This window comes from Abramis brama (assembly GCF_963993115.1).
Source record: "Abramis brama genome assembly, chromosome: 14".
NCBI classification, from domain to species: Eukaryota; Metazoa; Chordata; class Actinopteri; order Cypriniformes; family Leuciscidae; genus Abramis; species Abramis brama.
The window spans coordinates 25,229,083-25,252,057 of record NC_139976.1 but is presented as its reverse complement, the minus strand read 5'-3'; the positions used below and the strand labels follow the sequence as shown (position 1 = coordinate 25,252,057).

Below are 22,975 nucleotides of genomic sequence, written 5' to 3'. Positions count from 1 at the left end.
TTTCCTCTACATCAATCACAATTGCACACCTTGAAACCTAATGAAACCTTTATGTTGGCATATCTGTTTCTAGCCTGCCTCCAGCACACTTCCTGTGAACAATGTCTCCAGTCAAACCTAACATCAGGCTGTGGGTGGTGCAATAGTCTACAAAGGTAACAGCATTAGATCTGAATGTCCGATGTGTTTATCTGCATGAATTCAAGCGAGGCTTTGCTGCCTTTCCTGACAGCTAAATGTATGTTTATAATCTCTCAGATGTTCAGATGGACTAGACCGATACAGGCAAGAATGGTTGGATGAGAGTTGCTCTGAGGAGGTACAGACAATACGTCACCAAATATACACTGCTGTAAAATAAAGATTTTGTCATTTTAGTCTATCCACAGGGGTATAATTTGAATGTTGTGCTAGTTCAGGATAGTGAAAATTTAATTTAAAAGGATTTTCTATAAGATAAAAAAATGTAATACAAAATACATCAGTACAAAATAGCAATAACAAATATAGCTGCAAGCAGCAATTATCATGGGCCAAGCACAAAAAGGACCAATGAAAAAAAGTGCAATAATGTGTAATTAAAGACTTACTAATTATTTTTGTCAAAATGTAAGAAATATCACAAATACAATTATTTATAATATGATTAACTTGCTTACCGGTATCCCTTTTGACCAATTGGTGGCACTGTTATCAAATTATTATAGTGTGGTCAGGGTGAGGTGGCAATTACACATACAAAGTTTGGTAGCAATGTGCCAAAGTGTTGCAGACTTACAGCCTCAGAATCAGCTTGGTTATCATGCCTACAATTTCATTGATGTGTTATTCGAGAACTGCTTGTTCTATTTAAAAGCTTTTGATAACTCAGCTCTCAGATTTAATCAAAAATAACTTAATTTGTGTTCCGAAGAAGAATGAAAGTCTTACAGCATGAGGGTGAATAATTACTGACAGAATTTTCATTTTTGGGTGAACTAACCCTTTAAGTCCACAAGCTGTTTCAGATCAGAACAGTCCAATAAAGACAGGAAGTCTTTTTTTGTCAACATGGATATTAAAGTCCCTAAGCATATGAGTTCTGTCAAACTCAAGGAACAAGGACAACAAATCAGCAAATTCAGATAAAAAGACATTGTTTTACTTAGCAATGACAGTAGTGATGGTTGCAGTGACACTAAGAACCAGACATTCAAAAGAATAAAACTGGGGTGTAGCCACATGACTTGTTTTTAAACACTGATTAACCCTCTGGGGTCGACAAATGCGCCGGCGCGTTTTGATGGATTTTCTTCACATTAAAATACTCCGTCATTTATTGTCATACAGACATAAGAAATATGACAAAATAAACTGTTAAATGTGTACTTTTGTCCACTTACAATCAAAACAAAACATTTTGAGAAAATAGAAAGAAAATAAACAGGGTGTGCTTTCTGCCTCTCCATCTCCGTGAACTTTTTTTCTGGAGCACGTCTCTAAACTTAAAATTCAGCGAATACTAGTCACACATACATGAGCAATATATCTTTATAAACATTTAAGTGTCTTCTTTTAAATTATCTAATTCAAAACGAAAACAAATATTCTCTGTTTATGTAATCTGTATGAAAAGAGAGAGATGTCAGTCGTTCTAATGTCAGCTCGTTATCTGCTAATGTGAACACACCAATGGAGAGTGCGCGCTATTCAAACTCAAATGATCTGAGACAATCCATGCAAACCTGTCAATGCCCACATCAGCTCGATAAAAAGCATCAAGTTTAATCAGATTCATGTACTTTACGTCATCTTGAGACGCTGTGAGAAACAATAATAACGTAATGGTAATAATAATAATAATCCTGGAAAATTTACCTCAGAAGTGCTGGTTTCGGTTTCAATTCGAGGAGCAACGGATCCAGCCGAGGATTGTGAATAGTAAGTTCTTTATTCTTAAGGGCTTTGTTCTAATCGCGATATGGAATAGTGTCTGTAAAACGCAAAAAGACTGTTTAAATATGATTCGCATGTCTATGTGTGAATGAACGGCACAGATGCGCGCTGTTGTTGCACGCACTTACATTAGTAAATATGCTATTTTTACATGAACACATCTACTAGTTTAGCTTTTCGCAAACTACAGTATATTGCGATACTGAGATGAGTAAAAATCAATTGAAATATGTTAAAATGAAATATCTTTGAATAAGCAACATGTTAAACTGCAAATTAACTTTTATATGACCTATATTAATATATCATAAAAATTATGTTAAAGACGAAATATGAGTGTTTAGACAAGATTTTGTTGACTAGTGTTGCATAGATTATTAGTTTTTACTGTAAAATAGACTACTGCCACATCAATAAAGCTTTTGTTCGCCAATTTCTGCTCATATGTTTTATATATATATAGTATGGGATGTTTTGTCAAACATAAAGTAGGTATATTGAATCATCAACTAAGATGTTATTATAGTGTTTGTTTCAATGTATATTCAAACTAATGAATCCTTAACTTTTGAAATACGTATGATAAACTTTATGCTTTTTACAAAGAAAGATTACACTTGAAATATTGTTAAAATTGTAATTTTTGTTGATGTACATGTGAAAACTTTTTAATAAAATAGCCAAAAATATATTTACAAGGTAGATGTAAAAAAAAAATCTTAATACGTCAACATAAGCCTTCTCATTACATTATTTATTATCGTGTTTCATTAGTGACACATTTGGGGAGACCAAATTTACCAAAATTGTCTGAAAATACAGTATGAGAATTGTGCTTTTGACTTTCATTTGTATTTGGATTATATTGTTAACTATATTCTAAATCAGTGGTCTCCAACATGGTGCCCGCGGGCACCTGGTAGCCCGCATGGAGTCTCTGAATCGCCCGCCGAGCACGTTCTATAAATAGCCTGAATTGTAATTGTAATAGCAATTTTTTATCTCACTGGGAAAAACAGCATCACAGGTGTAAGGAACACTCAAGAGGCAAAATTGTAATAAAGAAGAGAGGTTTATTCTCTGAGGATTCGTTACAATGCCGCAGCTACCCAGCTTGTAAGCAAACAATCCCAAAGCCATAATAAAAACTGAGACATTTTATACAGGCCCCCAACATCTTAACCACACCCTCCTTGATTAGTGTAATCTAACAGAAAAGATACCTTCTATCATAGCTGGTTTGGACCGGTTTCTTGACCCCCCCCTGAGCAGACTACACTGTTCTTTGGTTCTTGATAACTCAAAAGGCCTTCATTTATGACCTAAATTGCCTCCTGCTAGATTGCCTCCTGCTTCCCCTAAGGGGAGGGCATGGGACCCCATGTTTTATTGTTAAACGACCCCTGTATTCTCCTGGCCGGATCCTTTCTCGTGCCCAGGTGTAAGTATTTTATTACCCTGTCTTCCTGTCCCTTCTTCAGCTGTTAGAAAACCCTCACAGAAGCACATGGTCAGATGCTACTACACATAGTTAAATGAAATCAACAAGTTTAAATGAATAAACACAAGAACAATGAATTTTTCATTAACATCTCCCCCCTGTTTATCATTCTCTGATAATCAACAAAATAATAAAAATTCATTTCTATTCTCCAAAATTAATCAAACCCATTTTACTATTGAATCCCCAAGAATACAATCACTTCAAGCTTTTCTTTACATCACAGTTATACTCTTCATTACTGACTTTCATATACCTGATCATTTTACTTGAATCTTGTAGAAAATTTAAGATGGAAAAGTTTAGGCTGTTTTTTGTAAGGATAGGCCCTCAATTGTTTAGCAAGCAAATAAAGATTCATATAAGGCCGGGCTAGTCGGATAAACACTGTTATCGCGTCCCCAACACCAGGTCGGACCCTCGGTCACCCTAGTATGAAGGAAAAGTAATAGTATGGAAAACTTCATCACCCCCATATCTGATTTCACAGTCTTATAATAGAGGAAAAAAAATTAAAAAACAAAATGCATTCAAAAATCCCTCATTTCAAACCCTTCCACTTTTACGCCACCTCGTAACACGGATGACTGCTGCTTTTAACCTTCTGAACATATCGTCATTCTTACAATGGAAAAAGGAAATAAAAACAAGAAATAATAATAATAAAAAACACAGTAAATAGAACAGTCAATCAATGATATCAAAACCTAAACAATCAAGGTTTAGAAAATCCCTTTCATGGTCCCAGAAAGGCAAAAGGAAACACATTTAACTCATGTCTGCATACACGTCATCGCTTTCATAATCATCACATTGCTCTCCATCAGTTATTGGGTACAGAGTCAGTTTTACTGCTTGAACTGACGTCACTTTGCTAACTGTCCCCGCCCTGATCAATCTCTGCACTGAGCTGGAAACACACTTCATAATGCATGGTAAACAAAACAGGATTAATAATCCCATACCCACAATTGGCAAGACAGTTTGAATTATTCTGGAAAACCACCCTGACCACAAGGACATCAGCCACCCCATCCATCCGCTTCCACTAGCTGGAGAGGGCTCCTTTACGGCTTCCCTCATGTGATCGATGATATTGGTTATGTTGTCACTATAATCAGGAATGTTAAAGCAGCATGATACCCCCAGCATTTTACAAACACCTCCCCTCTCAGCCGTGAGTAAGTCTAAAACCAAACGATTTTGTACCAACGCTTCTCTCACATGTTTCATTTCATCATTTATCAGTGTAAAGGCATTTTCTGTGCTATTGGCTATTGCTAGTACCGTCCATGCTAACCCATTGATCTTGTTGATTGCTATAGTTGTTCCCACCCCCAGGAAAATTGACCAACCTATGTTTGCCCCTGGCGTTGTCCACGGGTCTGTCAATGTATATCCTGCATAACTATTTGGCAGAGCGTCAGGCAAAATCTTAATATCTCTTTTTTCTCTTTTACCCACTTTGTTTGGCAAATACACAGAAGTACCCACATTCATTAAGGCTGGATAACAACACCCTGACCAGTCCTTTTTTGGCATACGGTGATATGCTCTATCACCACAGACCCAAACTGCTGCAGGTGAACTTTGATGCGGTTTATCAAATGGACACTTAAAGGTGATCTCTTTGTCGTTAACGTTTGCTGTGCAATTGTCCATTGTCCCATCCAGCACATTGATTTTGATTCTGCAATCAGACCACCCAACTTTCAGTGATCTCGGTCTGTTGAAACAAACACAAACATCTCCCTGTGCAGAGGTTACTCTCAGAGGTGGAATTGCAATCTCAGTGTTGTTGTACTGCTCAATATGATCGCAGTTGTCAGCAGGCTGTTCCGTTGGTGTCCCTCCTCTCTCTAGCTCCACAGCAGCTTTCAGCACATCAGTCATCTGCTGAGGAATCAGACACTTAGTTTCATTAACAGTAGCCGCCACTAGGGGGACAGCTTTCCATGCATGTGACATTTGAAGACACATCCAGCAGCTCGTCTTGATCTGTAGCTCCTCCTTCTGCAAAAGTGCCAGTGCACGCCTTGTTTCCCTGGCATTTCATCATTGCATTCTTTACTTCAGGATTTATCTGACCTTTACTTGTTCCCTCGTCTCTCATCCAGGCCAGCTCCTCTCCGGAGGCCCGTTCGATCTCGGGTTGCCCTGGCAGTGCGAGAGGTTTCGCTGTTGCTATTGTTGGTGGTCGTGGCCTCGCTGCATACACCATGATGTCCACCTGCTCATACCAATCAGCATTATACATGTCTAGACCACAAAAGTACCTGCCCTGGTTGGAACGTGTTGCTTTTTCCAATGTCACTGTCATTCCATATCTGTTGTTGGACAGTTTGTCCTCAGGGTGCACCCGAAATCTCTCGTCATGCCCGCGCTTGACGTCAAAAGCATACGCCTTCACGTTGTCCCATCTACATGGACTTTCACAGAAATAGAAGGGTGCGTGCTGTTCAGCCTGTCCGTCACATTCCTGACAATTGGCTTTGAACGGGTTGCATTTGAAAGTTATGCTCATCCCTTCCTCGATCGTGATGGTGAGCCCGCCGTCCAGTCCTTTCACTGGCTCCACTTCCACGAACTCACTTGCTTCTCTCCTTCCACGTCGTCTGTTGGTGCTGTTTAGCACTGCTGTTTCAGTCTCGTTGGTGTGTCTTCCCGCAGACCACACTCGAAAGCCCTCAGTGAAATGCAAAATAGTCAAGCAAATTGTCACTGATATCATAGTTAAGAATAATGTGCTTTTATAAAGTCCGCACATTCCTGGCAGTCTAAACGGATGCCATGGTTTCGGACGGTCCATCTTGTGACTGCTGTAACTGTGTTGTGCAAGGAAATACTTTTTAAACAATTCAGAGTCTTATCAGTCTTTGTTGATGTACAGTGTGTGTCCTGACGGTTGTTGTGCAATCAGAAACCTTCTCTTCTCCCAGTTCCCTCCTCGCAGCTCGTATTTCACTCCGCTTGTGACTGCTGCCAGAATGTGTGGATCTGTTGCCAGCGAATCTGTAAGTCTTGTTAGCTCAGTGGTTAATGTCTCTGACTGTACAAATGGTTTTACTCTGCACACTGGTCTTACCACTCTTCCTGAGTGACCTTGCACCTGCACTTGGTACTCTGGCTTGCTTTTAGGGCTTATTGTTGAGCTTGTTGTTGTCCTTGGGGCTCCTCCTCCTGTTGCTCTTCCGATATGGGTGGAACCTTCCTGCAGTGGCTGGCATGAACCCAAGTCGCCCGTTCCCCGACCTTCACCGCCGTGTACGTGACCAGCAAGACTTGGAACGGTCCTAGCCACCGTTTCGCTCTCCAGCTTTTCCTCCTGAGGTCGCGGATCACCACATAATCACCTGGTCTGACGTTGTGCAGGAACGTCTCTGCTACCTTGCTCTGGGCTGCTTTTACCTGCACAGAAACAGCAGATAACAGACACGACATTTCCTTGCAGTAATTCAACATTTCATTCTCACACACATCTGTTGATGGAAGCCGCCTCTTTTCCCCCACTATACCCATGAATGGTGGTCTACCAAATAGAATTTCAAATGGGCTCAAATTCGTTTTTACTCTCTTTCTCATTCTCATGTACATCAGTACAGTGGGTAGTGCCTTCACCCATGACAATCCCGTTTCTTCGCAACATTTTGCCAGTTTGGTTTTCACCGTCTGGTTCTCACGTTCAACCGCACCTCCGCTGGCAGCGTGATATGCACAGTGTGTTCTCAAATCGATTCCCAAGAACTGACCCACCTGTTTGATTGTCTCATTGACAAAGTGTCTTCCGTTATCTGAACTTATCTTCCTTGGGACGCCCCATCGGGGCACGACTTCGGTCAGCAGCGCTTTCGCCACTGCCGCAGCATCCTGTTTTGGAGAGGGAAAAGCCTCCACCCATTTCGAAAACATATCAACAAGTACCAAACAATATTTCTGCTTTCCACAAGGGGTCAGTTCAATGAAATCGATCATTAAATATTCAAATGGCCCATCTGGGGCTGGCTGGCTTGCCAGCGGTGTTTTGATGCCCCGTGCAATGTTGTATGCGGTACAAATCACACATTTTTTGCAAAAATTTTCAGCATATATTGTGAAACCTTTGGTAAACCACAATTCTCTCATTTGCATAATCATCCCCGCCTTTGACACATGATCTTTCCCATGTGACAACTTAGAATAATGCTGGAAAAAGTGGCTTGGTAGGCACGGCTTCCCCCCAACAGATGTCCATACACCATCCACAAGGCGGCAGCCTGCCGCCTTCCATTTGTTTTTCTCAGCTCCTGTGGAAAAAGACTGCATGCTCTGTAAACAAGGAGAAATGTCATTATGAAGGTTAATGTCAACTGATACGCAGGTGGCGGCGCTGGTATCAGCTTCAGTCTGGGTCGTTGCCGCCGTTTTTGCTGCCGTATCTGCTCTGGCGTTGCCTGTTGAGATAGAAGTCTTATCGTTAGTGTGCGCTGCGCATTTGCAAACTGCAATCTTGTCCGGAAGCAGAATGGCCTCCAAGAGGTCAGATACCAAAGTAGCATTCAGTATGGGTCGGCCGTCTGATTTCAAAAATTCTCTGTGTTTCCACAAGGCGCCAAAGTCGTGTGTGACCCCAAAAGCATAACGCGAGTCTGTGTAAATCGTCACGCATTTACCAGTCATTAGTCTGCATGCTTCAGTCAGGGCGACTAACTCAGCTGCCTGTGCTGAGTAATGAGATGGCAATCTGCCAGATTTTACAGTTTCAAATTCAGTCGTCACCGCATAACCTACGTTATTCTGTCCTGTTTGTGGATTTTTCGACGCAGATCCATCCACAAAGAGGACATTGTCACAGTTTTCAAGCGGAATGTCTAATAAATCTGGGCGCGGTGTGCATACCTGCTCGAGAGCTGACAAACAACAGTGATGCTCTTCGCCGTCCTGTTGTGTTGGCAAAAGAGTCGCGGGATTCAATCTTGTACATCTTTTGACAGTGATATTTGGCATATCAAGCAAAATCGTATGGTACCTCAGCCATCGGGCTGTAGACAAGTGTGATGTTCTCTGCTCCTGCAAGATCAAAGACACCGCATGCGGAACTTCTAAGGTCAAATCAGCATAGCCCACAAACTCTCTTGAAGCCATTACGGCCAGCTCAGCTGCCGCCACTGCCCGGAGGCAGTGTGGCAGCCCCGCTGCTACAGGGTCGAGTTTGCTTGAGAAATAGGCCACAGGTCTTAAACGATCACCGTGTTTTTGCAGGAGCACAGAAGCCATAAAGCCATTTCTCTCATCGACCATTTGCGTGAACGGACGGTCTATAACCGGAAGGCCTAACGAAGGAGCCATACACAACTGTGTTTTCATGTTATCAAATGCTATCTCAGCTTCACTTGTCCAAACAAGTCTGTCACATGATTTCAACCCTTTCCCTGTTGTAAGGGCTCGTAGGGGCTGCTCTAAAATGGCATAGTTGGGGATAAATGTTCGACAGTAAGCACACATCCCCAAGAATGACAACATCTGTTTCTTTGTTACAGGCTTTGGGGCTTCTTTTATGCCCTGTACCCTTTTCTGTGACAATGCTTTGCTGTTTGGTTTGATAACATGCCCCAGGAAGGTCACTTCCTGTTTCACAAACTGCAGCTTTGAAAGGCTGACCCTGTGGCCCTCCCTTTCAAGATGCTTGAGGAGAGACACACTGTCAGCCCTGCAAACAGCTTCATTCACTGAACAGATCAAAAGGTCATCAACATAAGACAACAGCGCCGTTCCTTCTGACAAAGTCAAATTCTCAATACTTCTTCTGAGCGCTTCATTGTACAAAGTTGGGGCTTCGCAAAAACCCTGACATAACCTCGTAAACGTGTACCCCTTGCCATTAAAATCAAATGCAAACCAAAACTGGCTTTTCTCATCAACCGGAACGCTAAAGAAAGCATTAGCCAAATCCACCACAGTAAAGTATGTTGCATTTTCTGGAATCTGAGTTAGGATGGTATAAGGATTGGGTACTCGTGGGGCGCGGGCGATGACTGCTGAATTCACCGCCTGGAGGTCCTGAACAAATCTCCATTGCAATGGTTCACCTGGGTTGCGTGCTTTCTTTACAGGAAAAATTGGGGTTCTGACAGGTGAATCATTGCAAGGTCTAATTACCCCCTCCTTCAATAGAGCGTCAAACACTGGTTTTATGCCCTCTATTGCCTCACGTTTCAATGGATATTGCGCTTTACATGGTCTGAAATCAGATTTTGGTGTTATCACAACTGGCTCACATCCCTTAATGAGGCCTACGTCATATTTGGTTTTTGCCCACAGATTTGGTGGTATTTGTGCCAAAGAAATATCAATTTCTGAAGCAGAAATACTCCCCTGTGCTGTCACATTTTTCCCAATAGCAATCATGTCTCTTTTGACCTCAAGCTTAAAATCACAGTTCGATTTAAATGCCCCCACACTTTTGCTCTCTGCTGTGTGTGTGTCAATTCTCACCCAGTCTGTGGCTGATAAACACTCTTTCACAAACAAGCCTACATCTCTCCACTGCTGGTTTATGGCCTTCGAGACAGATAAGTGGCATGCAGTGTTCTCTGTCATTAGATAGCAAGCCTTCTGACTGTCAGACAGCACCGCAGACAACGCACACACATTCTCCGTCCAGAAAACCCTGTCAAATTTCACACTCTCATTCTTCACAGAATTAAACCACATCTTTTCAAAATCTGAATCACGCTCTGCCACCACATGTGAAGTACAATGCATTTTTTCCTTTGTCATAAACTCTGTATTGACTGTATTTGTACGATCCTTTGCCAATTTCAAAATCTTTTCTGCCCCATCAATATCTGTTACCTGCCAGACATAAGCCCACTTCGGCTCAAATTTAGTGCAAGTAATTTGTGGTGCCTCCTCAACGCTGATTCCACAAGAATCAGCGCAGAGGGACAAATTCAATTTACACATTAAATCACGAGCCATCAGAGGTGCGGGACAGCCGGGAGACCACACAAACTCATGTCTGAATGACCGACCACTCTCTGTCTCGCACTCTAACGGCTCAGTTAACCGGTCTGAAATCAAATGCCCAGACGCTGAAGTGCTTTCATACACTTTCCCGGTTAAACTCGGAACACATGGTAAATCACCAGGTCTTAACGTGGACAGAGCCGCACCAGAATCGACCAAAAAAATCAATAACTACCCCTCCGACTACTAACGGGTAGATTGGCATTTCAGAAAACCCTGTGCTTTTGTACAATCTCATACATTCATCATTCACACCACTGCTCAAATCGTCAATCGCAGCTTTGTTCACAGTTTCATCAGACACACAAAAAGATTTGCAAGCAGTTTCTTCATTGCAAGAAGCAGAAAGAGAATCAGTGTATGTGTTTGTGTTTGCGTCGTGTGTGCGTGTGTTAGTAAAAGTATTTTCACTTCCCTTTGCTGTAGCCAGAGATTGGCCCCCAAAAGCCGGACCCTTTCCGTCCCGCTCTCCAGCCCCCTCGTTTCAATCAGACTTCATGGCCGGACACGCGGTGCTCCAGTGTCCTTCCTTCTTGCAAAATCTACATTTTGTACAGTCTCTGATCATGTGGTCATTCGTTGCACAAATGTAACAGCTCCATCTTCCCCCAGCAGCTCTTCCTCTCTGTCCTTTTCGATTAGCAGGGTTTGAACTGGAACACTCAGGCTTGTTGGGATTGTTGTTGTTGCACAACTACCATTGTGACGGGCTTTTTCTTCCCGCTCCTTTCTTCGACGTCTCTTTCGGCGTGAATAGCATGTTGCAGTAGTCTATTCAGACGACCGTCTTCCCAGCCTACATAGCTGGTTTTCGCTCCCCTCCTGATCTCGGGTTTCAGTCCTTGCAGAAAATAGCCCATCAGATGTTTCTCCCACGTGCTTGCCTTTGTTCCCCTGTCGTCTGGCTCAGTTAAGCCACTGTACTTTGCAAATGTCTCAAAAAGTCTGAAATAATAGCTTCTTACCGTCTCGTCCTTTTCCTGGACACAGCACGTGATTTTCTCGGTGTCCACACGCGCAGGGAAAGCTTCAACGATGTGCTTTGAGAAGTTTTCCACTTCGTTCCTGTACGGTTCGTTGCTGACATGCTCCCAGTCAGCGTGCGCTCTTCTAACGTCTGTTTTTGTCAGCTTGCCAGACACTTTGCCCCAGTTCGCAGCGCCCATTCTTATAGTTAGCAACCGTTTCAGTTCTTGTGTGGTGGGGCTGAATTCTTTACATACTGCGAGCAGTTCGCTGGCAAAATTCTCGCCCGCGTCTCGCGGATCTGGCAAATGTGCCATAGCATCCTTCATATCTGACATAGTCCATGCTCTGAAAACTAGCATTGGGCCGTCCGTGCCCGCAACTTCAACCATCGGAGCAGTCACATTCGACACTTTAACCTTTGCCGCTGTGAAACTGACCTTTTCCTGCTTCACTTGTGATCTTGTGATCATTGGCAGACCGCTTGTCCCCGGTCTTTCGTCGTTCGGGGTGTCCGGAACTGCTTCCCCGGAAACTTCCCCCTCTCCGTCTTCTTCGCCGCTTGTCGCGGCCTGTGCTGAGGAGTCTGCCTCCCCCTGCTGTACTGGCGGTGCCGGTAGCTGTACCTGAAGCCTTGCTGTTAACATTTGTGCAACTCGCTCTGCGGTCTCCGCCTCCGCTCGCGCTGTTCTTGCATCTGCCTCTGCTCGCGCTGTTCTTGCATCTGCCTCTGCTCGCGCTGCTCTTTGGTTGGCTTCCTCCAGTTCGATTTGCGCTCTGCCCTGTACCGGTTCTTGTGTGGGTCGGGGGACTGGTGGAGAGCGGTCCAAATCGGAGTCCAACTTAAGGGCCAAGATCTCCGCCACTGGGTAGTGGGTTAAATTGTATGCGGCGGAGCCGTCGCCTCCTCGGCCACATGTGGAGAAACACATTCATTCGTCTTATTAGTAACATTCTGTTCAGGTGGAACTGTTTTTACACACACTACTTTCTCAGCATTAAATGCTAATTCCTTTTGTATTTGTTTTCGTTCTCTTCTATCAGCTTCTTCTACCCAACACATTATAGTCGGTTCACAATTTACACACACATGCTTGACACACACACAACAGCCTCTCTGTTTCCCTGCGTTCTTTTCCACTGACTCTTTCACGACATTAAATCTTATTTTACTCAATGTTCCCGCTTCAGGGAAATCATGATATTTGATCAGTTTCTGTATGTCAGTCATACATTTACCACCATAATTATTTCTCATTTGACAGAAAATTGGTGTATAAAAATGATCTGTTTTACTGTTAGATGACCCCATTTTGGCTGAGTCCCCCTTTCTGGATTTCACAGTTCGACACGTGTCTTACAGTATCTGTCAAACGTCTTCGACAGACCCGATCTTTTCTTCACCCCAAGATCGGTCAGGTTTCAGTTTTGTAATTACGTTCTACTCAAAGTTTTCTCACGTGCGCTTTTGCGCTTAATTAATCCTGTTTTATTTGATTAATTCAATATGGGAAATTTTATCTACGGTTTACATAAATTTTGAGCAGAACATAATCACTCAGCAGTTGTGATTATCTGAATCACCAGTGGATCCCCGTCCACTAACGAGCTAAGTGTGGCAGAAACCGGTCTGAATCTGTCAGATCAATTTCTCCCCCAAAATCAATTGTGATTATCTGAATCACCAATCACCTCTCGCTCGTACCAAAAGCAGAACTCAGCCAACATGGTTCATGTTCACTCACAATTATCAAATTACACTCAACTTCAATAAAACAATTTGCCGTGTCTTACCCAGAGATGCTTTTTTCTGTTTTTTCCCGCAATCACCGCGGATTCTTTATGGTCCTGGTGGGAGCTTCCTCCACTGGCCCTGAATGCGGTATTGGCTCTCTCTCCCGTAATCTGTTGAGTTTCTATCTCAAACCGTCGAGGTATGAGACGGCCGCCTGGTGCTGCCGAGGTCGTGCACTTTCCCGTCAAATCCGTTCTCAGGACCAGGAGAAGAAGCGTCCGCACAGGATCCCAAACTTCTGACACCAGCTGTAATAGCAATTTTTTATCTCACTGGGAAAAACAGCATCACAGGTGTAAGGAACACTCAAGAGGCAAAATTGTAATAAAGAAGAGAGGTTTATTCTCTGAGGATTCGTTACAATGCCGCAGCTACCCAGCTTGTAAGCAAACAATCCCAAAGCCATAATAAAAACTGAGACATTTTATACAGGCCCCCAACATCTTAACCACACCCTCCTTGATTAGTGTAATCTTACAGAAAAGATACCTTCTATCATAGCTGGTTTGGACTGGTTTCTTGACCCCCCCCTGAGCAGACTACACTGTTCTTTGGTTCTTGATAACTCAAAAGGCCTTCATTTATGACCTAAATTGCCTCCTGCTAGATTGCCTCCTGCTTCCCCTAAGGGGAGGGCATGGGACCCCATGTTTTATTGTTAAACGACCCCTGTATTCTCCTGGCCGGATCCTTTCTCGTGCCCAGGTGTAAGTATTTTATTACCCTGTCTTCCTGTCCCTTCTTCAGCTGTTAGAAAACCCTCACAGAAGCACATGGTCAGATGCTACTACACATAGTTAAATGAAATCAACAAGTTTAAATGAATAAACACAAGAACAATGAATTTTTCATTAACATAATCTTTCATTTTATTTTTATTTTTATGATAATGAAATAAAATGAGAAAATAACTAATGGTAAAATTTCATATAACATTAAAACATAATAAAATAATTCAATAATTTAAAATATTTAGAATCTGCACGTCGAGTCAACGTACGTTGACATACGTTACGTTGTGCAAAAAAAAAAAAAAAAAAGGAAATTCTGTGAGTTGAGGCGGTCGCGGGCAGACGGCATACATAAGATAAACTGAACTATAAAAAAGATTAATTATGGCTGATGATGCAGGTCATGCAAAAAAAGAAAAAGAGAGAATTCCTCTTCACTAACGTTAACCCCCTGGGGTCGGGAATCACGCCGGCGTGATCTGCTCGTTTTTTTTTTCATATCAGTGCAAAAGAGACTCAAAATACTCTGTTGATTTTGATCTTACATACTTGTGTTGTACATCATTCAAAACTGTTAAATGTCTTCTTTTATTTGTGTACACTCATAATAAAAACAAAATGTTGAGTTTTTCGTAAAACAAAGAAAATAAACATGATGCGCGTTCTGCCGTCTCTCTCAATGTGAAACTCATTCTGAAACGCGACAGAAAATGACCTGTAACTCAGCGAATGTTTGTCACACAGACTTGAAACGCATGTCTATACAACGCTTGGAGTCTCTATTTTTAAAGTATGTAAATTATATAAAAACCAAATATTCTCTGTTTAAGTAATCCGTATGAAAGCAGCGGCATGTACAGTTTCTCAAACGCGTCCTAATTAACTCTAATGTGACCACGCCCACGCACGCACGAGCGATTGACATGCAAATGATCCATGCGGAGGTGTTACAATATATTCGGTTCCTGAAATATTTGGTTCCAATGGGTGGAGCTACCATGAATATTCACGAGACCATATCGTGGGCGGGGGCGACCAATAGCCTACTACAGGCGAGTGGAACAGAAATTATTAGCATGAGCGCCTCAGATCGCGTTTTGTTTTATGGATTATTTATTTCAAACAGGTAATAAAGTTGAACGAAGTTAAGCGTAAACTATATATTTTATAAATAATTCATCGTTTATGTAGCATGTGTTTCTCAGTACTCTGTGTTTACCTGAACTAGTAGCTACAGACCTGGGGCCTCATTTATAACCGTTGCGTACACACAAAACAGGCCCTGAAAGAGGCGTACGCCACTTCCGACGCATAAGTTGTGATTTATAAAAACAAACTTGACAGGAAAATTTGCGCACCTGCACGCAAACTCTGAACCATGCGTACAAACGTTTTGGAGATGGAGCAGTTTGGCGACACCGATGGTGAGCTGGAGTTAAATGTCTTTTTGGTCACTTTTTAAATCTAAAGAAAATTAAACATATACAGAAAGATAATACAAATATAATTTCACTCACCAAGCCTATCACTTGAAGCAAACATCCATCCCTTTTTAAATGTCCGCGCCAAGTGCCAGTGAAACTGACACAAATAACAGTTTAAATAAATAAAATAATGATTTAAACTATGTTTTATTTCTGATATAAACATTTAGATTAAATATGCCATTCAAATTAATGGAGTTAAACACTTAAACATGAAATCATTACTGAGAAGTTACAACATTTTTTATATTCAATCAATAGAAATATTTGTTGTGGATGTGATGTTTTTACACATTTTTCCTGTGACGTGCTGTGTTTTAATGTTTTAACCACAGAGATAATTGCTTATCATGATAATACCAGATTGTCTGAGAAAATAGTTTCGTGCAAATAATGCCCAAGGCCTATCTGTTTCCATTAAAAATATAAATCAATTAAAAATACAATTCGGCCAGTGGAAAAGATTGAGAAAAACTTTCTCTGAAATGTATTTTACACTATTTGATTTATGTATTCAAAAACAAGGCAAGTATAGGCAACTACTTGATTTTTATTAATGTAATGTGTCTTGTACCGTTAAACGTTATCACGTGGATGAATAATCATATGCAAATGATATGCACATGAGGATCTGCATAGTAGTAAAACTAGGCGTTGTAAGTAGAGATGTTCCGATACCCTTTTTTCCTTCCCGATACCTGGACTCAGGGTATCGGCCGATACCGAGTACTAATCCGATACCTGGGTGTGTATCTATACAGCTGCAATTCATACTAGCCCTGTATGAATTGATAGAATTATTTTATAAAAGGTATTTTAGTTTTACAATATAACTGTATAAAAAAGTGCAACAAATAAATCTAGGAATCTAAAAAAATGATATATGAATAATTCACGGTTCGGTTCGATACAATACACTGGTGTCACGGTTTGGTACGTTTTCAATACAGCAAAAAGAAAGAAATGCCAGAGAAATTTCTTTGATTTACATTTTTAATTTTTTTTATTAAAACTAACATCATAAAGTATGATCATTTTTTACTTTGAGCAATGATGGAGCTATACTTGACATATAAAACATAAACAGCTCCTTATAAAAAAATGAAATGTAATATTGTAGTAGTGTAAACAAAGGTTTATTTTATTTCAGATTAACATTTGAGGGCAGCAATTTTATTCATAATGTCAAAATAAAACCAACGTAACGTTACTTGACAGCACAATGTTCCTGGTTTCCACATCAGCGCTGTTTGATCCGTTAATAACGGAGAATGAGAATGCTTCTCATTAGATCTCGCAGCGATGTTATTACTTAAGTGGCGAATTCAAATGCTTTCTTTACTGGATCTCTTTAGCGCCGTGTAGTAACAGTGTAGCTTGATCAAGATCGGCTCGCGCTGCATTGTTCCAAACTGTTTAATGGTCCGTGAAGCACAAAATAACGAGTAGCGCAGTTTTGTTCCGTTTTCATTACGTTTGCCATTTGATGTTGGGTGCCAGCGTCTCTTACATTATGCGCTTGCCGCGCGCCTACATTTGAAAATTTGCGTTTTCATTTCTTCTTCGCTGCTCTAAACAGTGGTTTCTTGTGGCAACAGCACAACTTCCTGTGTTGCCACAAGCAACCACTGTTTAGAGCAGCGAAGAATAATTGGTCTCCGATTTGCAGCGTTAAGCAAAGCTAGCGTGCATAGGTATTGTTTAATAAAATGGTATTGGATCGGTACATGGGTAGATGTACTCGCCGATACCGATGCCAGAATTTGTATTGGTATCAGCGCCATTTCCGATCGGAATCGGAACAACGTTGTAAGCTCCATATATGGTTATTTCTGTCATGATGGAAACACGGAAGCAGTTTGCAAGTAAAACTCTCTCTTTATTGAACAATAGTAATGATGATAGGTGCAGTCCAGAGAGAAACAGGTTAGTGGCGCAGGGACTTTGATGGTCAGATGAGTGCCGTGATGAGAAGTGCTGATGTGACGTGACGAATCCAGAGTGAACATCCACAGGAACATGAACAGGAAACGAAGAAGGCACAAGACTGGAACGAAGACGGGATCAAACACAACCGGGACTCAAACAACGATCTGACAAAGGAGATCTTCTTCTTCTTCTTCTTCTTCTTGTTATCTGGCCGTTCACTCCATAGGAGCATTACCGCCACCTACTGAATATTTTATCCACCTGGGTGATGAATCTGTATTGTTTTATTTTCTTTTCTTTCTTTCCCCTTTCCTTCCTTTCCTTTCCTTCCTTAAAAAAAAAAAAAAAAAAAAATTGAAGGGGGGTGGATACCCCACCCACCCCAAAGGATCAGAGCCCAGGCTTCAGCTGACGCTGCGTGTTCAGCTCCTCCAGCTTCCACACTGGGCTCCTCAGCCTTTAAGGCAGGCAGAGGCACCATACATCTCACCCTCAGACCCTATATTCCTATATCCTGTAACATATACCTGTAACCTCCAAAAAGATTAAAACAGCCCTATATATCTGATTGTCACTTAAACCCTTCCCCAGAAGATCCACAACACTCACTGGCCTATTTTTAATACTATTAAAAAGACTGTCACGCTGACCATCATATTTACCACACTTAAAAAGCACATGCTCAACTGTTTCTAAAATATTACATTCGTTACACATCCCACTGTCATGCTTCCCCATTAATGCTAATGTTGAGTTTAATCCTGTATGTCCCATTCTTAATCTAGATATCATTACTTCTTCTTTTCTATATCTTCCAAAAAACTGCACTTTTTTCCCTACTGATTTCTCAATACTATAAAACCACCTACCTGTACTGCTATTTTCCCATCTTTGTTGCCATTTTTGTATTAATTTCCTATTAATCACAGATTTTATTTCACTTCTACCCAAAGGGACTTTAACTTCCACCACGTTTTTCTTTAATGCCTCTTTTGCTAATTTGACAAAGGAGATGAGAAAGTGGTGAGTATTTAAAGGTAATGTGATGAGCTGCAGCTGGTGATGATGATTGAATCAACTGGATCGTTGATCAGTGCTGATGAGTCGGCACGCCCACACACTCACACACACATAAACAACGAGCACGAGACGAGAAGGAAGCATAGGATTTATGAACCGTGACAATTTCGGGGAGGAGCCGCATGTGCACACAATCTTCCGCTGACTGGGATTTATAAAGTGAATTCTGCGCAGGTTCTGGCGTACGAATGGTTTTATAAGTCTGAATATTTTTTTGCGTACACCATTTTTGGCTTTCGGGCGCACGTACACTTTTAGTAAGGTTCCTACGCACAGTTTTATAAATGAGACCCCTCATCCTGTAGGAAGCGTTGGAAGACCTACAATAAAGGCATATTTCTCCAAATTTCTCCCAGATTAGTTGTTGTTGACATTCTATGCTATAGAACTGTTCGTTCCTCATGAATGACTGAGATTAAGCTTTTTAATTTTGCATGTTTAAATAAATATTTACAATTATATTATTGTGTTTTTATTCTGTCTCCCAAAGTTGTCTGCATATTTTTAAAATAGCCTTTAAATTATAGGCTGATAGCTCAAGACAACATACGAACTTGGAGTTGCATGTTGCATGCTTTGAATGTTGCTTTACACTCAACTGGAAATCTTTTTGATACTGTCATACTTTATCATTTTTTTATATCACAACCGTCATACGTTATCAAAGGTTATCATAAATGTTAAGCTTCAGATGCATTAACATTTTTTTTTTTTTTCTAGCAATGCTTTAGAACGTTGGTCAAATTAAGTGAAAATAATGACTAACCATTAATAATAAAAATTAGGCCTACATCTTATCAGTTTATTAATGTTATCATTCTTATGTAATTTTTTTTGCAAACAAGTAAACACAAAAACACACTGGTGTAGTATGGGTCTACTAAAAATGAAGGAAAGGTATATAAATTAATATTTGAAAAATAATATTATAGTAAATATTTTATTAGTCTTGCTGTAGTAATTTTGTCCTTGATCCCATGTCTAACATTCTCATTTTTACAGATGAATATGAATAAAATATTTAATTTTAAGATACTTTATCTTACTATAAAAGTAATTTCGAGTTAATGAATGAATGCTTTAAAAAAACTCAATAAATTTTACACAGAAATATGTTGAGGCAGATGTTTTTGTTTTTCAAATTTAAACAGTCTAGATAGTATTTAGGATAGGTAGATCATTTTATGTATATTATATCATAAACATGGTTTCTATGCTCTTCTTGTATGTCCATGATCCACCACACCCGAGAAACTTCTTTTCTGACCTGCAATTAACTATTGTACACAGCTCTGGCCAATTAATAATTGGTTCATTACATATAGTTTGTGGAGCATTCAACATCCAATTGGCCAATTAATAATTGGTTCATTACATATAGTTTGTGGAGCATTCAACATCCAATTGGCTATGGTGATGTTTTAAAAGAATAACGAGTCTCATTGGCACAATTCATAAAAATAAACCTACCCATACTTGTTGAATTTGTCATTTTGGCTGTCAATATAGATATATATAGGCTTAGTAAATATATTTAAACAAATATGTCCTTCTTAGAAGGGCACAGAACTTCACAATCAAAGGTGAGTTAAGTAACACTAAGTGATTTCTCTGATAGTATCTTCATGATCAAAACATAATACTTTTAGATGAGGTCTTATACTATATTATACAGTGAGGTTTGTATTTGCCCTGTGTGCCTTATGGCCTAAAACATAAAAGTGGGCTCTTCCTTGTTTCGATTGCTGTTCAGTGCACAGAGCATGCCTTCAAGGAACATCTCTAATTTTCATTTTCAACCACAACGACCTATATAGCCTATGGGAAAATACGTACAGCTCAGTTTGAATTTAGAGCTACATTCATGGAGCAAATCCTAACCCATTATGTAATATAGTAACCATTGTGTCACCAAACTTGGCTGTGACTACTGAGGTCAGAAAAGGGAAATATTACTACAGCAGGAAAGGCAAACAATAAACTACTATCAAGACTACAAATTGCACAAACTAAGTAGCTACAACATTTAGTTTAGTTGGACCTTGCTTTGTATACATCAATACAATTGAAATAATTATCACTTAATTTGACCGTTTTAAAGCATTGCTAGAGAAAACAACTGTTAAAGCAACTGAAGCTTAACATTTATGATAAAGTATGACAGTTGTGTATCAAAATTATTTTCAGTTGAGTGTAAAGCAACATTCAAAGCTCAACAAAGATTCTTATGTTGTCTTGAGCTATCAGCCTATAATTTAAAAGCTATTTTAATCATATACAGACAAATTTGGGAGACAGAATAAATACACAAGAATATATTTGTAAATATTTATTTAAACACGCAATAATACACATTTAAAAAGCTTAATCTCAGTCATTCATCATGAGAAACGAACAGTTAGGAGTAGTTTAGGACAAAACGCGATCTGAGGCGCTCACACTAATAATTTCTGTTCCACTCGCCTGTAGTATTGGTCGCCCCGCCCACGATATGGTCTGGTGAATATTCATGGTAGCTCCACCCATTGGAACCAAATATTTCAGGAACCGAATATATTGTAACAGAGGAACGCAGAGCTGTAAACGCCCTCATTACCTCAAAACAAAGAATCAGAGACTTCGGTAACTTACTCCTCTGCTTTTCATCGAGTTTGGAAGACTGTGTTTGTGCTGTGCTGTGCTGTTTACCTTGGATTTACCTCGGAAGAATTAGAAGAACGCAATTTGAAGATGAGACGATTTTTAAGGTAAGACATGTTAAACTGGTGGTGCCAGATTAAAATGTATGTTATGAAATGAGATTGGAGTAAAAACATGAACTAAGCCTTATATAGCACATGTATATGTATCTACATATAGGCAGAAACATGTTGAAATGTGAACTAGACTGGTAGGCAACCTTTCAGAGCTAAATGTATACATGTTCAGCACGAGGATGTTTTTATATTCTATAATAAAACACAGCATGGTAAAAGTAGGCTAGTATGAGTGTATACTATGGTGAATATTATAATGTTTAGAACCGTGTTTACTGTTAAATACTGGATATTTAATACTTTGTGGATATCTGCTCAAACGTAGATGTATAATATGGTAACAATAATTAGTTAAATAGTTTTGAGCGGCTTGATCCCTTCAGTAAATTTTCTCTGCACGCGTTTGAAAAGCAAAATGCGCCAAACAATAGGCTTCATTTTTTTTACTCCAAATGTTTATTTTCGTTATGACATTATGAAATGAGATTGAAGTAACATATGATAATCAATATATTTTTCTCTAGTGCAGTGTTACTGAAGTGTTCATTTTTAACGATTTATAGGCTATTGTTATTATTATTTTATGCAGCACAGCACATAGCTTATGCCTACAAGGCACAACAAACCTGGTGTTCATTTTATATATATATATTTGTTTGTTTGTTGTGCCTTGTAGGCAGTGGCGGTTCTACATTGAATTACACCCTGGGCGAGACCCCCTTCGAGCGCCCCCCTTCGTGTTTGAGTTAAAACCGAATTATTGTTAAGCATAGCAAGCATAAGCAAACTTAAGCCTAGGCTTAACTACGCCTGGTCTTAGCGTTGCGCGTTCATGTGCGGTTGACCAGCAGCGTGCGTTGCTAGGTTATGCTGTAAACTATCTTCCGCTGTTTTGTTAACTTGTAACGTTAAGTGCCAGTGACACTCTGCGGATGGCCCGACATGCGGTGGATTTGTGGACATTAATCATGTCTCCAACAGTGTTTTGAATCGCACCATTTGCATAAAAACGTAGCGCTATTAACAGCTGTAATGCTGGTGTCAATGCTGCGTTGTGGTTCGACACATACTGTAAGTCGGGTGACAGCTCTTCAACAAGTTCATATATATCTCTCCGACAGAATCGAAACCTCTCTATCAGCTCCTCATCATTGTAAATGTCCAATGGATTGCTTCTGTCCCTAATAACTCTCTCCCGTCTAAAAGCCCGCTCATTGTAAAGTCTGTGTATAAGGCGCGCCATGTCTTTACTGCTGAGTTATCAAGTGGTTACTATAGAAACATTATCTAACGGCTATTAACGCTATTATATGCCTAGATTTTGAATTTACGCCTGCTACTGACTAGGTGTAAGATTTACGCCCGGTCTTAGCGAGAAGAGGACTTAAGCCTGGATGGTGCAACTGTCGTAACTTTTAGGTCGGACTTAGAATGCTGAGTTAAGACCTACTTACCTTAAGACCAGGCGTAAGCCCTGTTGGTGCAACCGGCTCCAGATGGCTTTGACCTTTCTTGTCCATCTCTTATTTGGCACTCGACATCGACAATCAACAGATTTCCCCTGATCCCCCCCATACCAACTGTCACTCACGACGAGTCACGACCAGAAGTCAAGACTAAACCAATTCACCTTGGTGGTGGTGACCAAGTAATCGTTTTGTATTACCTATTTTTATTAGCCATTCAGACAATTCAGAAAAACAAAAATGTGCAGGAAATATAGAAGCCTGTATTTATATGAAATGTGCGTTATTTGGAAGAAAGTCGAGGTGTGACTGACTTAGATAACTATA

General features: G+C 40.4%; 1 protein-coding gene across 2 annotated transcripts in view; it reads left to right on the top strand.

The window, feature by feature from the left end:
• plxdc1 (plexin domain containing 1) overlaps nucleotides 1-22,975 on the top strand; it is a 935,956-nt gene that overhangs the window by 474,323 nt on the left and 438,658 nt on the right. For both annotated transcript variants that reach the window (XM_084135569.1, XM_084135568.1), the window contains 2 exons: nucleotides 74-155; nucleotides 259-319. In XM_084135569.1, the coding sequence (XP_083991695.1) occupies nucleotides 74-155; nucleotides 259-319 (143 nt within the window). The remainder of the gene's footprint in view (nucleotides 1-73; nucleotides 156-258; nucleotides 320-22,975) is intronic.